This window comes from Muntiacus reevesi, chromosome 9, assembly GCF_963930625.1.
Source record: "Muntiacus reevesi chromosome 9, mMunRee1.1, whole genome shotgun sequence".
NCBI classification, from domain to species: Eukaryota; Metazoa; Chordata; class Mammalia; order Artiodactyla; family Cervidae; genus Muntiacus; species Muntiacus reevesi.
The window spans coordinates 25,863,441-25,879,979 of record NC_089257.1 but is presented as its reverse complement, the minus strand read 5'-3'; the positions used below and the strand labels follow the sequence as shown (position 1 = coordinate 25,879,979).

At 44.4% G+C, this 16,539-nt stretch overlaps 1 protein-coding gene across 3 annotated transcripts in view; it reads right to left on the bottom strand.

Moving 5' to 3' along the window:
* SLC1A2 (solute carrier family 1 member 2) overlaps nt 1-12,601 on the bottom strand; it is a 112,038-nt gene extending 99,437 nt beyond the window's left edge. For all 3 annotated transcript variants that reach the window (XM_065943979.1, XM_065943980.1, XM_065943978.1), the window contains exon 1: nt 12,485-12,601. In XM_065943979.1, the coding sequence (XP_065800051.1) occupies nt 12,485-12,534 (50 nt within the window). In that variant the 5' untranslated portion in view covers nt 12,535-12,601. The remainder of the gene's footprint in view (nt 1-12,484) is intronic.
* Nucleotides 12,602-16,539: the final 3,938 nt, after the last annotated feature.

Genomic DNA, 16,539 nt, shown 5'->3' with positions numbered 1-16,539 from the left:
TTTGCGTATACCTTCTGTCCTAGATGTTAACTCATTTAGAGTAAAGACAGTCATATTTATCTTCGTGCCAGGGAGGAACTAGGGCATCAGAGAATGGTGTACTTGGCATATGTTTATTAAATAAATTATCACACTCACTTATTCCTAAGAATAATGCCAACAAAGAAGCTGGGTGCAGTGAGCTTTAGGACATGCAGAAGTGGCAGAAGGCGCCTCTCCCTCTGAAGCCAGCTTTCCATTCTGACTCTGCCAAGGACCATACTCCCTGTGATGGTCTGGGCTTCACTTGGGTTGAGCTGAGGTCACTCTCATTCAGAGAAAGTGCCCAACCCACCAGCAGCATCCAGACGTTTCCCCGTGGGAGAGGCTGAATTCACATAGCTGGAGGATTCTGGGGTTGATGGGCACAACCTCGCTAGGAACAGGGTTGTGAACCCAGGCCCACACTAAAGCACTCCCCAGGCATCTGCTTCTGCAGAGAAGAGATGAGGGAAGTCAGAAGCAGAGACATGCCTGCCTTGGCTTTCCCTACGGTTGGTGAAAGAACTTACAGTCATGAGTCAGGCCAATGGACACATTTCTGGGGTGTCTTCCCTCAAGTGTCTATTGATGAGCAAACCCGATATTCCTCTTGGCGGTCCCTCAGCTCTCAGAAGAGTGCCTTGTACGTAGTGGGGTCTCCGTAATAAGATAGACATTTAGAGACTTCCTGAGTAGATGGGGAGAAAAGATAGAGAGAAGAGAGGAAGCACATGGTTAACTGCCAAAGGAACAGATGCACACACGCATCAGTGTAACCGGAGTGACAAAGGGATGGATGAAAGAGTTTGGGACAGAGTCTCAGAGGAGGAGGATATGGGCTGAGCCTGGAAGGCCATAGGTAGACACTGCAGAGGGACAGAGAAGTGGAGACCTGCATTAGACAGAGGAAGCAGAGGGCAAATGCCCGGGGCAGGCTGGGAAAGGCAAGGTTCAGGAACAGGCAGAACAATGTGGGAGGTGAATCTGGGAGCAACAGGGAGCAGAATGGGAAGTTAGGATGTGAATGGGGGCCCCTAGAGAGTGAGGAATGAGGCCAGAATTACGGTGCGCACTATACAGATGGAAATAAAGATAAAAACCAAGGCCACATTAAAAGGGAGAATCAGAGACTTCCATGGTGGTCCAGTGGTTAAGAATCCATCTGCCAGTGCAGAGGACGTGGGTTCGATCCCTGGTCCAGAAAGATTTCACATGTGGTGGGATAACTAAGCCTGTGCGCCATATCTACTGAAGGCCACACTCTAAAGCCTGAGTTCTGCAACAAGAGAAGCCACCGCAATGAAAAGCCTGCACACCACATCACAACTAGAGAAAGCCCGCACGCAGCAACGAAGACCCAGCACAGTCAAAAAAAAAAAAAAAAAAAAAGAATAAATACACAAAATAAAAATAAAATTAAAAAAAAAAGAAGAATCAGGAAGGAATCAAAGCACAAAGGGAATCAAAGGCCAACATTCCTGAGAACAAGAAATTAAATGATGGATGAAGTGGCAGTTTTCTATAAGTCCTTAGAAACAAGGATTATTTACATAGCCTGCTAACCACCAAACCTTGTCCAGCTAACGTCCAGGGCCTGTAAATCAATAATTCAGATGGTTTTCTGTTTTGAAACCTATGAAGCTGTCTTCTTCATCTCTGGTCGTTTCCTCCCTTCCTTTTGTGGGGAAACGAAAATTTAGGGAACATCCTTCCCCTCCAGATTTTCAGTCTCCTTCACTCCGAGCAGTCACCCAGGGACCCGAGAAAGTCCTGGTCTCCCTTGCAGTGAAGTTACGTGTCTAGCTACGTGAACGTGTCTAGCTAGTTACGTGTCTAGTTACGTGAACAGCACTTGATGTTCATGGGACATCTGCATTTAAAGGAAGCTGACTTAAATGCTTAGATTTTCCATACATTCGTCCACAAGTTCAGAGGGGCTTCAATTTAGCTCCTGAAATGGCCATTCTAGCCTGTTTTGTACTTATCTTTGCCAACAGGGTCAGAGGTCTTTAGTTGTGAAAACGGTCTCCAGAGGTAAAGAGTTGTTTAGTCACGACACTGTATCTGACTTTTTGCGACCCCATGGACTGCAGCATGCCCAGGCTTCTCTGTCATTCACTACCTCCCAGAGTTTGTTCAAACTCACGTCCATTGAGTCAATAAGGCTATTTAACCATCTCATCCTCTGCCACCCCTTCTACTCCTGCCTTCAATCTTTGTCAGCATCTGGGTCTTTTCTAGTGAGTCAGCTCTTCACGTCAGGTGGCCAAAGTATTGGAGCTTCAGCATCAGTCCTTTCAATGAATATTCAGGGATGATTTCCTTTAGGATGGACTGGCTTGATCTATTTGCTGTCAAAGGGTTTAGGCACAAATCCCACCTCCACCACTTACCAGCTAAGAAACTTGGAATGAGTCTCTTAATAATGTCTCTGAGCCTCTTTTTCTCTTCTTTATGGAATTTAGTCCCTGAATGGGATGACCCATGCAAAGGGCTGAGTTCAGTGTCCGGCACATGGTATACACTCAATGGTTATCTGCCAGGATGTGCCAGCAAATACTGGAAACTCACTACTGATGTTTAGGACTGACAATCGGAGGACAAGACAAACATTTCCCAAACCCTAGAGGCTGAGTGAGCCATTAATTTTTATCAACCCTTCTTATTTACAGATGGAGAAACCAAGAGACTCTCTTATTCCTGGTTTTATTTTGATGAATGTGGGGAGTGGAAGATGATATCAACAATTTTTTAGTATCTATAGCAAGTCCAGTATGGTGCTAGGCATGTTGTAGACTTTGTCTCTTTTAATCCTCAACATCAACCCACAAGGTGCAGATGTTTAAGTTGGATCAAGTGAGAAGGTAAAGAGAGACTGAGTGTGTGAAACTTACCCAAAGTCCTAAAGCTACTGCAGAAGTAGGATTCAAACCCAGGTCTCTCCAACCATTTCAGATGCTTTCTTGCTCCTGACTGAAGCCAGACCTGAACCCCCACTACCTGGGGATCCTTCCACAAAAGCACTGGGAGATAAGATTTCATCCCAGTGTGTCAATTCCTGGTCCTAACAACCGTGGCTGCAGCCACAAAACTGATGATGATGATGTATTAAATACTCTGAGCTGCTCCATCAAGCCTGATTAGAAAGACACCGGGCTGGGGTTGGAGACTCTCCCTGGTCTAGACCCAGACTCTGGGGTGGCTGACCTCCTAGCAGGCATTGGAAGCATCTCCACTAATGGCCTCAAAAGCATAATGGAAGGAGCCCTAATTCCATTCTTTGGACCACTCTATATTTTGACTGCACCTCCCTTCTGGGAGAACATACTAAATCCTATCCACATTTTTATATTCTTTTAGACATTTTCTTAAAGGGTGAACCCATCTACCCACTATCCTCATAGGATGGAGTCAGCTGACCCAGTCTTCATTTGGGGAATTAATCATGATAGCATACTAATGATCACTACTGTGTACCCACACTGTCAGGTACTATCCCCAGTAATCTAAAGAAGCAGACACAATCATTAGTTCCATTCTATAGATGGGAATACTGAGGTTTAGAGGGTGAGATGGGTTAATCAAAGTCAGGCAACTGATTGGTGGCAGAGACAGAATACAACCCCGAAGTGCTTTCCTTAGGAGCCCACGCTCCACTCCCTCTGCCACGCCTTCTCCAGGGCAGCTGGGCAGCCTCACATTCCTTCCCCACCTCCCTGAATGACCAGCATGTCTCTGCTCCCACAGATGGCACATCAGTTCCTCTTGGGACTGTGGAGTCTGAAGAACACTCCAGACCAGAGCCTCTTCCTACCAACATGGACACTCAGCCCAGTCAAGAGGAGGTTAACAAGCCAAAATCCATCTGGTTCTCAAGTAATATATTTAATGACCTCATGAGATCTAGTATCCAGGTTCAATCTCTGGGTCAGGAGATCCCCTGGAGAAGGGAATAGCAACCTACTCCAGTATTCTTGCCTGGAGAATTCCATGGACAGAGGAGCCTGGTGGACTACAGCCCATGGGGTCACAAAGAGTTGGACATGACTGGGCGGCTAACACTTTAATTGAATCTGAGATACAGTATCATTGTGAGTACTTTGGGTGTACTTTCAAAATGAAAAGACAGAAAACGGCATATGATCACAATTTTAGGAAAACTGTACATTGCACCAAGATGCAAAGAAAAAAAAAGGCACAAAAGGTTTCCAGTGGCTGTAATGGTAAGATGATGGATGGATTTTAATTTCTTATTGATTTTTTACATTCAAACTTTCTACAACAAACATGAATTAACCTTTAGAGTGAGAAACAAAAGTTAAAAAAATAAATTGATTGATCAAAAAAATAGGTCTTCATTATTTAAAGACAAAGAATAGTTAATCTATAAGTAGACTCATTGCACATGTTCCCTCAGCTAGCTGCTTATACATCATTCCTGGTTACGAATTTACACCTCCATGTAGCACTACTCAATTTCCAAGCCTGCCTCTGACGCAAAGAGAGGAATGTCAGGGTTGTGAGGGAATTACCTTAACCCATCCCTGGCCCCTTTCCAGTTGGAACCACAGCCTTCTGCAGAGGAAAGGTTTAATGACTGAAAGCCCTGTGACGCAGTTGGCCTATTTTTGGCTGGCAGGCGGGGCAGGTTAGCTCTTTATCCACTCTTGCCTTGGCCGATCCTCAGAGGTCACAGAGATGAGGCATTTCTATCCTGTCCTGGTGCCAAGGTTGTCCTTCTAGAAGCCATTCCAATGGCTGAGGAAACAGCCAGGTTCCTGCTTGCTTCTCCAAAGGACTGGCACAATTTTTCCTCTTTCTCTTCCTAATAGCATCATCTCCATCTAGATTTACAAAATAACTCAGAGTGAGCTATACCAAACCTGAGACAGAGAGAGAGAGAGGAGAGAGGGAAGGAGGGAGAACAAGAGCTGCTCTTCAGTTCAGTTCAGTTCAATCACTCAGTCGTGTCCGACTCTTTGCGACCCCATGAATCGCAGCACACCAGGCCTCCCTGTCCATCACAAACTCCCAGAGTTTACTCAAACTCAAGCCCATCGAGTCGGTGATGCCATCCAGCCATCTCATCCTCTATCGTCCTCTTCTCCTCCTGCCACCAAGCCCTCCCAGCATCAGGGTCTTTTCCAATGAGTCTTCCCTTCGCGTGAGGTGGCCAAAGTATTGGAGTTTCAGCCTCAGCATCAGTCCTTCCAATGAACACCCAGGACTGATCTCCTTTAGGATGGACTGGTTGGATTTCCTTGCAGTCCCAGGGACTGTCAAGAGTCTTCTCCAACACCACAGTTCAAAAGCATCAATTTTTCGGCGCTCAGCTTTCTTTATAGTTCAACTCTCACATCCATACATGACCACTGGAAAAATCATAGCCTTAACCAGACGGACTTTTGTTGGCAAAGTAATGTCTCTGCTTTTTAATATGCTATCCAGGTTGATCATAACTTTCCTTCCAAGGAGCAAGCGTCTTTTAATTTCATGGCTGCAGTCACTATCTGCAGTGATTTTGGAGCCCAAAAGAATAAAGTCTGACACTGTTTCCACTGTCTCCCCGTCTATTTCCCATGATGTGATGGGACCAGATGCCATGATCTTAGTTTTCTGAATGTTAAGCTTTAAGCCAACTTTTTCACTCTCCTCTTTCACTTTCATCAAGAGGCTTTTTAGTTCCTCTTCACTTTCTGCCATAAGGGTGGTGTCATCTGCATATCTGAGTTGCTCTTACTTTGTAATAAACATAATGGACACGTTTCACTCTGAGGATTAGGCGGTGAGTGAGTGGGCTAATGCAATGGTAAACAGCGCGGCAGAAGTAAATGAGAATTCAGGCAGTGAGAGAGGATGGATCTAAGGAGGAAAAGTGAAGAGCTTGATCAGGGAGTGAGAAGCCCTATCAACACAATCGGCAGGCAGGAGCCTGCAGTCAAGAGATGGCCAGTGATTATCCCAGCTGGTGGGGGTGGCCAAAGGATCCACAATAATAATAGCAATGATAAGAATAGCAACAATAACAACATTGATAGTAATGGTAGATAATATGTCCAAAGCATTTACTCCAGGTGTCCTGCCAAGCATTTTATACCCACAACGATCCCGGGAGGTCACAGAGGTAGGTGCTACTCTTATCCCCATTTGACAGGTGAAGAAACTGAGGCCCCCAAAATGCAGTTATCTGCCCAAAGTGACAGAGTAAGTGGGTTTTGAGAATCTCAGCCTAACTTCAGAAACTTTGTTCTTAACCACAATACTCTTTCCCAAGAACAGAAATGCCAAAGGCTCTGTGTCACTGCTTCGGGAGCTTCTCTTTGGCCCTAACACAGCGGCTCTTAAGCAGGGGCAATTCTGAAACATCTGTAGACATTTTTGGTTGTTACAACCAGGGCCAAGGGATTCTCTTCCTGGATAGAAGCCAGGCATGATGCTAAACATCTCCCAAAACAGGGTTAACTGGCTCCAAATGCCAACATTGCCAAGGTCTAGGAACCCTGTCCTAAGGAATGTCAGAAAAGAACCCAGAATGGACACTGGGCATTTCCTCACACCTCTCAGCCCCAAACCCAACACACTCCCCACCCACACCCCACAACACATCGAAGGTTGTGCATTAGATGCCAAGGTACTTGTCTACCCCACCTGTACACAAACACATACCAGAAAACAGACTCAGCCCCACCAGAAATATGACACAGCTTCCGGGAGCAGTAATTTTACTCAGAATTTGCTGAATTGTCTTCATTCTAAGGTACACCTTATCCCCATATTTTAATATTTCTGAAAATGGAATGTGCCTTTTAATTAATGTAGTTCCATCCCCACCCATGTGGTGTTTTGAAATCAATGAAAACTCATAAATGATCGCATATTAGAATCACTTAAATGGTAATTTAAAATAATATAACATATAGAAATAAACACAGAGATATGATAGAAGGTGGTGTAAAATGCGCTTGAATGCCAAAGACAAAACACAAGCCTTCAGAGGATTTCTGCCTTGAAGCAGGTTCTCTAACCCAGTGGGAAGTCACAGTCCTTCCTCTCATTGGAAGAAAAGTTCAAAGCACAGACTTTATTCTTAAGATGAAAAACAACTAGTACCCAGAGGGTCTGTGATGATACCAACCGTGGTGGGCTGCCCTCCTCCTCCTCCTTTTGGCCCTCAATGCACTCCTGTTCATTTCCACTCTCTTCATCTCCACGGCCCCTTTTCTGTTCTCTCCCGTAACTGGCACCACTTCCTGTGGTTAGCACCTGGGGGCGTCCAGAGGCTCCCTGGGAGGGCAGCACCCATGGGTCCTGCCTGCTGACCATCTTGTCTGGCTGCATGGGTGCTGCAGGTCAGCGGGGACTGGTCAACACGTGACTGGAGTGAGCGAGGGCAGTGACAGACTGACTCAGCACCTTGGCTGACTATCTCACTGGACATGGTAAGGTAACTGCTCGGTTCGCTCAGACAGGGAGTGGCAGGGGATGATCATGGCACTGCCCACTACAGAGCTGTTTTTTCTCTTTAGATGTTAAGTAAGATAATCACGTGAAAGTAATCATGTGAAACGCACGGCCGTTGTTTTGGTTTTCTGAGTGAATTGTAAGACATCCAGTCATGGTGATTCTAAAGCCTCCAGAGGAGAGGGTGTGGAGAAAAGGGAACCCTCTTACACTGTTGGTGGGAATGCAAACTAGTACAGCCACTATGGAAAACAGTGTGGAGATTTCTTAAAAAACTGGAAATAGAACTGCCATATGACCCAGCAATACCACTTCTGGGCATACACACCGAGGAAACCAGATCTGAAAGAGACACGTGCACCCCAATGTTCATCGCAGCACTGTTTATAATAGCCAGGACATGGAAGCAGCCTAGATGCCCATCCGCAGATGAATGGATAAGGAAGCTGTGGTACATATACACCATGGAATATTACTCAGCCGTTAAAAGGAATTCATTTGAATCAGTTCTAATGAGATGGACGAAACTGGAGCCCATTATACAGAGTGAAGTAAGCCAGAAAGATAAAGAACATTACAGCATACTAACACATATATACGGAATTTAGAAAGATGGTAACGATAACCCTATATGCAAAACAGAAAAAGAAACACAGAAGTACAGAACAGACTTTTGAACTCCGTGGGAGAAGGTGAGGGTGGGATGTTTCAAAAGAACAGCATGTATATTATCTATGGTGAATCAGATCACTAGCCCAGGTGGGATGCATGAGACGAGTGCTCAGGCCTGGTGCACTGGGAGGACCCAGGGGAGTCGGGTGGAGAGGGAGGTGGGAGGGGGGATCGGGATGGGGAATACGTGTAACTCAATGGCTGATTCGTGTCAATGTATGACAAAACCCACTGAAATGTTGTGAAATAATTGGCCTCCAACTAATAAAATAAAATTAAAAAAAAAATAATAATAAAATAAAAAAAAAAAAAAGTCAAAAAAAAAAAAAAAAAAAAAAAAAAATAAAGCCTCCAGAGCCTTGTACTCAGTTTATACTTTGGATGTTCTTGAATTCAACTTGATGGTTCAGCGCCATCAAGTAGACTAAAATGAGGGAGCCTGTAACTTTTTTTCCAAACTCATACTCACAAACCTATAATCAACCCATACAATATTACTAATTGATTTTTAACAAGGATATTAGGGGCTTGTGTTGCTTTGTCTTGTAAATGGACAGGGATAAGATCTTCCACTCCCCTGGTGTCCCTGGAGAGTACAAAGGTTCATTTGGAGAGAACCCACTCATGTTTACGTGCTTCTCTAGCCAAATGTTATGGCTGTGTGTTTGCTAAGATTAAGACTCCAGGCAGTGACTACGGCTCACCCGGAGTTCTGGGCAGAATGCCTTTGGTTCGGATTTGAGTAGAGAGGGGTGCATTCCAAGACAGCTACTTTGGGTCAAGAACACACGGCATTTTTTCTTTTCTAGGCAAGGAAATCCAAGGACGCTTCTGCAGCACTTGAAAGGAAATTGGTTCTGAAGGTCTAGAATATCACTTTTCTCTTATTGCTTAGGCTTGCTTGAAACATTTAGGGCAAGTAGGTGAATGGCATTGAGCGTGGTAAAATTCCTGAGAATTTGGTGAGAAGATAAAGAAAAATGAAGGAAAATCAAGATGGAAGCGAGTCTTTTCTTTCAGAACTTTTCCCAAACATTAAGTCCTTATGTTAATTTTATTACTTAGTAGAAGCTAACCTTTTAATAATACATTATATGTTTTAAAGTACTGTTTAGGTAATACTTAACAAGCTCATTTCACATTTTTGGCAAGCATTATTATGTACCTCTGGTGACAAAAAGGTAAGAGTTTCAAAAAGTAAATTCAAACATGTTTCGCTTAATTTTAGGTCCCTATTAAGGCAGCAAATATAAATTGTTGTTGTGTAGTCACTCAGTCGTGTCTGACTCTTTTGAGATCCCACGGACTGCAGTCTGCCAGGTTCCTCTGTCCATCGGATTTCCCAGGCAAGAATCCTGGAGTAGGTCACCATTCCCTTTTCCAGGGGATTTTCCTGACTCCAGAGATCGAGCCCGGGTCTCCTGCATTGGCAGGCGGGTTCTTTACCACTGAGTCACCAGAGAAACCCAACAAATATAATGACTTAAATTGGACAGGAGTGGGCTTTCTGCAAACAAGTACATTTGGACATCACAGGTGGCAGTATCAATTGGATTAAGTAATACTGTAAAGAGGTAACAAGTATTATAAGTCTGTTTATATTCATGGGCCTGGTAACCCCATCTTGGGAACAATGTCCAAGAAAAATAAATTCAATTCAGACAAAGATGATTATTTGTAGCACTCTTTAGATAATAAGAAAATTAGAAACAACTCAGTTCATTCTCTCTGAAAGGTTAAGCAAACAATGCCACAGAAGTAGTGAAGTATGACAGAGCCATTAAAAGATGCAATTTCTTATCCGTGTTTCCATTTGTCAACCTAATGCCTGTCCATGCAGCTGGACATAGAGCAGGCCCCTCACAGCCCACACAAGACATGATGGACTTAAGAATAATCACTAGGAGTAGAAGGGACTTTAGAACAGGAATTTACAGTATGATTTGAGTTCCTTTTCTTAAAGAAAAAAATAATGGAGGGGGATAATCTAAAAAACAGATATAAGACTGAAGATATAAAACATGGTCCCAAATATTACCCTACATTATGACTAGAAAAAGATACATTTGAATAGCGATTATCTCTGGTTGAAGGAAAAAGATACATTTGAATAGCGATTATCTCTGGTTGAAGGAATTGCAGGTGATTCTGCTCCCTTATTTATACTTAAAAAATTTTTAACCATTGGTTATAATAAGCATATAGAACTTTTATAATCATAAGATTAATATCCTTTATAAAAAATGAAACTATGAGCAAATGAACTTTAAGAAATTAGTTTAAAGTAGTGAGGAGAAATAAGCCAAAATATGAACAGAATAAATCATTTAAATTAATGTAAAAAATGAAAATCATTAGGTTTTTCACAACTTGGTGGTGTCAAAAACATACAGAGAGTCCTTGCTCAAAATCCAACCTTTCCACACTGATCTCTTCTTTTTGATTTCCCGAATTAGGGCTATCAGCAGTTACTTCTTCATTAGACTTTTTAAAACATCGTTTTGGGCTTCTGAAAACACAAATCAATGTATAAAAGGACAGAGTGTTTGAGAACCATCCCAATTCTAGGAAACCCTAAAAGTGAGCCCCAAACTGATAACAAACACTCAACAGACTTAACAAATGAACCACAGCCATTTCTTCCCGATTATGGAGGGAATTGAAAAGGAGTGATTTGAAGAGGAAAAATGACAGGAGGAGTTGGTGGTCTTTGTAACACCTACACTTTGTGTTGCAAGAGAGATAAGAAATGCTACCAGGGTCCCAGAGTACAACATTGAACCAAATACCTTATGCATTTAGCAATATCAGAAAGTGTCTTTCCAACATGAAAACCAAGCCCGCTGGCTTTTCCATCACACCAAGTTCAGGTCACAGAGCAACACCATTTAAACACTTTAAATCTTTGGACTGAAGAGCTTTTGCAGCAGGGTTAACTGACAACACAGTCTTAATGAAATCGTACCGGGTACTTGCTTGCACAGGGAAATACAGTTATCACACACCAAGTAAACAGCTGAGCTGAGATGCTTGGAAGGAAAGTTATGACCAACTTAGACAGCATATTAAAAAGCAGAGACATTACTTTGCCAACAAAGGTCCCTCAAGTCAAGACTATGGTTTTTCCAGTGGTCATGTATGGATGTGAGAGTTGGACTGTGAAGAAAGCTGAGTGCTAAAGAATTGATGCTTTTGAACTACGGTGTTGGAGAAGACTCTTGAGAGTCACTTGGACTGCAAGGAGATCCAACCAGTCCACCCTAAAGGAGATCAGTCCTGGGTGTTCACTGGAAGGACTGATGCTGAAGCTGAAACTCCAATACTTTGGCCACCTCATGCGAAGAGTTGACTCATTGGAAAAGACCCTGATGCTGGGAGGGATTGGGGGCAGGAGGAGAAGGGGACGACAGAGGATGAGATGGCTGGATGGCATCACTGACTCGATGGACATGAGTTTGAGTAAACTCTGGGAGTTTGTGATGGACAGGGAGGCCTGGCGTGCTGCGATTCATGGGGTCACAAAGAGTCAGACATGACTGAGCAACTGAACTGAACTGAACTGAACTGAGATGCACAGGCTTTTATATGGACCAATTCCTTCAGCAATGATTGCTGAAAATGCTAACATTCAAACCTCTAGAAAGAGTCTGGGATTGAATGCGGGTGACATCCTCATTAAGGACTACGTCTCACATCTGGGTGCTTAAGTTCTTCAAGATGCAATCACAGACAACGATTTCAGTACAAGGCACATTTTTTCCAAGTCATCACTAAACACCTTATTAATATGCTATTTAAGCAGTAATCCATGGACAGAGGAGCCTGGTGGGCTACAGTCCACAGAGTTGCAAAGAGTCAGAAATGACTTACTGACTAAACAACAACAACTAAAGGAGAAAACATCTATATGAAAGCATATGAATATCATTCATTCATTCATTCAACACATACTCATCGGGAAGGGAACCATGCCCCTGGTTCATCGTTAGGCATCAGGGTAGAGGGACCACAGATTTTCTTCACCAGTATCAAACATTTCAGAACCAGCTATTTTCTGATGAACAGACTATATTTCCCAATTTTTACTCCTTCTTTCTTGACACCTCTACTTTCCCAGGAAAGACTTGGTTCACAGAAGGAAGCACACATTACCTCAACCCCTGGGAAAAGCAAGTGTCTTTGCCAGATACCAAAACAGGCTCCAGTGAGTGTGCTATAATAACCCATTGTTCCACTTTTCATATCTCTTTTTCCTCCAGGAATATAAAGTGATTCTTCGCTTCTCATCGCCCCGCACAGCCCAGCCCCACCCCATCCCAAGACTTCTGACCTGACCGTCCTCTCGTCTCCAGGAACGTGGTGGCCCCGTAGCACGGGCATGAGCTCTGTCTTTCATCTTGGTGCTGTTGTACCTTGAAGGAAGATCTGTCAGGTGCTTTAAAGTTTACCTAGCCAGTGTTCTGACGTTACAGAAGTAACAAACTGTCCTATTGAGTGTATCATTTGGCTGAAAAGCGCCAAGGTCAGTAAGTGTTTGTTTGAACATTGTGTAATTACTGGAGTTAGAGAACTGGATAGGATCATCTTAGACCTCTGATGTCCCTGTCCTTTCCATAAGCAAGAACTACACCTTTTTCCTATCAGGGTTTTGTGACTTTTGACCCAGTGAGCCCAGCAGCTAGCTGGCGAGCCACAGTCACTGTTACCACACCATTCTTCCTTGGCCCTTACTCTCATTCCTCCATTACTAGCCTTACACCCGCTGTGATCATTAACTACGCATTCCCTGGCAGCCTCGCTCCCTGACATTTAACCTGGATTCATCAGGTTACAGAAGCACAATAGCCATTGCCTTTATGAGCCCTTGGGCTTCCCCAGGGGCTTTACTATGGCTCAGACAGTAAAGAATCTGCCTGCAATGCAGGAGACCTGGGTTCAATCTCTGGGTCAGGAAGATCCCCTGGAGAAAAGAATGGCAACCCACTCCAGTATTCTTGCCTGGAGAATTCCTTAGACAGAGGAGCCTGGCAGGTTATAGTCCATGGGTTCGCAAAGAGTCGGACACAGCTGAGTAATTAACACTTTCAATTCATGAGCCCTTAAGTTCCTTTGAATAATTTCACTATTGAGAGTTGCCATTAGAATCCATGGCAAGGAATTTCCTGGTGGCCCAGTGGTAAAGAATCCGCCTTGCAATGCAGGGGACCTGATCCCAGGTCCGGGAAGATTCTACTTGTCACAGGGCGACTAAGTCCATGCACCACAACTAAGATTCAACACAGTCAATAAAAAAAGAAAGAAAAAAATTTTTTTAAAGAATTCGTGGCAAGTCCACAGCCAGCTGGATTTTCGATCCCAGATCCCCTCGGCAGCCTGATTACATGGAAGCTCTTATGGTTGAAGCATCACCATCCTCTTTTGCTACCACTTGTTACTGTAAGATCTTGACATTAGCTAAGCTTCACTGAAGACTCACCATATGTCAAAGCACATTCTATGTGCTTTACATGAGCTTGGCTTGTTTAAATTTCTCAAAGACCCTGTCAAGTAGGCACTGCTATTATTTTCATTTATAGACCAAGAGAAGGCACAAAGAAGCTGAGTAACTTGCCTGAGTTCACACAGCAGCTCCACAGCAGAGTTGGGATCCACACCCTCCAAGTTTGAACTTCTGAGCCTGAGCCCGGACCCACTACATGACCCTGCCTCTCCCTGGAGGGGCTGACTGTCTCTTAGAGAAGGGGTAGTCTGAAGCATGCATATTCAAGAAAGAATAGAAAGTGGAGGAGGCAGCAATGGCTGTGGGTGAGGCATGGAGAGTAAAAACATTTTGGGGAGTGTTGTGCAGAGAAAACAACCAGCTAATCACCTAGTCGGGCACAGTCTGAGCCGCATTCACATCTGGCCCAGAAAGTTCTAGGGTTGCCACCCACCCACGGACGTCTGAATAGGAGGCAGACAGCAGATGCTTCGTGGCAGCTAGGAAAGGGGGCCAGCTGGAGCCTGGGCCACAGCTAACGAGAGCAAAGCTGCTGCAGACGCCTCTTTATCTAGGCTGCCATGGTTTTTGTCCTTTGGAAAACATGGGCTGACCAAAGGGTTTCAAACATCATTTGGAATACAGAACCCGAGGGCACCTTACGATCCCTCCAAGGGAAGGATTGTGGAATTCTAGGATGCCAATCCCTCTCCCCCACCCGAGGGATACCTCCAACGGATCCAGCTCCATCTCGAAATGATAAGCAAAAGAACTACCACTGAGTACTTTCTACGAGCCAGGTTCTTTAGACTGACTTCTTCCAGCCTCCTTCTGCATGGAATTATTATTCCCTCCACCTTACCGATGGGCTTCCCAGGTGGCGCCAGCAGTAAGGAATCTGCCTGTCAGTACAGGAGATATAAGAGACACAAGTTCAATCCCTGGGTCAAGAAGATACCCTGGAGAAGGAAATGGCAACCCACTCCAGTATTCTTGCCTGGAAAATTCCATGGACAGAGGAGCCTGGCTGGCTACAGTCCATGGGGTTGCAAAGAGTCAGACAGGACTGAGAACACACACGTTCCACCTTACTGACGGGGCATAAAGAGGGGAAGTAATTTACCCCAGAACACGTGGCTGGCAAGGACTGGAATCTCAACCTGAGCCCAAGATGGGAGAAACTCAGGTGTAGTCTAGGCACGTGACGGGTGGTATTGGGAAGGAAGGAGCACCCACACCTTTCATTCACTGACTCTTTCTTGTTGGAGCGCCTCCAATGGGCTCAGGACACAGAGCTACGTATGGCAGACCAGGTCCAGGCCCTGACTGAGCTGCATTTTCTGTTCCTACAAGGAGAGGCCATCAAATCTGAGGGCTTAGCCAGAAACAAGGGTACAGCAGAAGAAGGGTGCTCCCCCAGACACTGGGACCCTGCGGTGGTTCCCATTGCGGGCACATGGAGTGGGGCTGGGTTTAAAAGCAGTCCTTGGAACACATTCTCCTCCTGTAATACCCAGAACACCATGTGTGTCCCGGTCACAGAGGGAGAAGAGACACATCTCCTCCTGTTCTGGACCTGGAATCCAGGAGGCTGACAAACACACTTTCAGCTTTTCTTTTAATAGCCTGGTGGTGCGGTGGGGTTGGGGGCTGGGGGCAGAGTTAAATAGCTGAAAGTTTCCCCTTGTTTCCTCTCACAGACATTTCTGGAAGGGGTCAGCGTTGGGTGATTCATCATCTACCCCAATAGACTAGCAGTGAAAGGCCAGCTCAGATGCTGTGGTTAAAAATAAGTCTCGGCTCACTCATCTTCTTATTAATATTCTATAACTGCATTAAGGACCTTCAGTCAACAGTGAGAAAAGTTCATTTATTCAAAAGTTGCTACACTGCCTCTAAAACTTTGGTGAAAATAACTTTATAACCAAGCCCTTGATTTCTTTTCAAAAAGTTAAGGAGAAATGCTAAGTACTAAACCATCCAGCAAAGAGACTGGTTGTTCAGACGTCGGCTGGCATTTTGAGTATCATTCACCCACCGTACCAATTACTCTGTGCTTCGTCCTCTTCCATGTAAAATGGAGAGAGCAATCACAATACCTATCGTGCTCAAAGGTTAATACAGACAGGCCCTTGTGGTGGTGCCTGGGGCAGAATACACTCTCAATAAAAGTTAGCTATTATCATGGAAAGTCAGCCTATTTCATAATATTTATGGTAATAATTAACTGTCATTTATTCTTCTCATACTACATGCCAGATACAGGGTTAAGAATTTAGAGACACAGCATGATTTAGTCCTCAAGACAGTCCCATAGGTAGGTGTTATACCCATTTTACAGATGAGAAAATGAGGAGGGAGTCGGAGAAGGTCACAGCTGGTGAATGAACAGAGGAGGGCTGGAACCCAGGTCCAGATGCACTCAGAATGCCTTGTTATCACAAGGTAAAGCTGATTCAACTACAGTCCTGCAATCTGGCCTGAGCGTGAGAAGGCTCTGAAGTCAGCACTTCCAGCATCAATTATTATAGCATCCCCAAGTCTCCACCATCACCAAAGATTATATTTAACTTCTACACATGGTATCACTTATCTGGAAAACTCCTCTTCATCCTTCAAAACCTTACTCAGCTGTCTCTGGCTCTATACAGCCTTCCTTGCCCATCCTCCCTCTTCAAAGAATGCATTCTCTCCATTCCTGAACTGGTTCTCCTGCCTTTACATACTTCAAAGTGCCGCAACACAGTGACTCATCCTTAGAGTTTATATTTGTCTCCTCCACTAGGCTACGAACCCCTCCGCCCAGGCACCTATAATTTAATTCTCTGGGAATTAATAATTTATTCCAGTTCTCTGGGAATTAGCAACGCATGCATGATCTACATCAGTGGTTCTCTGTGGGGGGC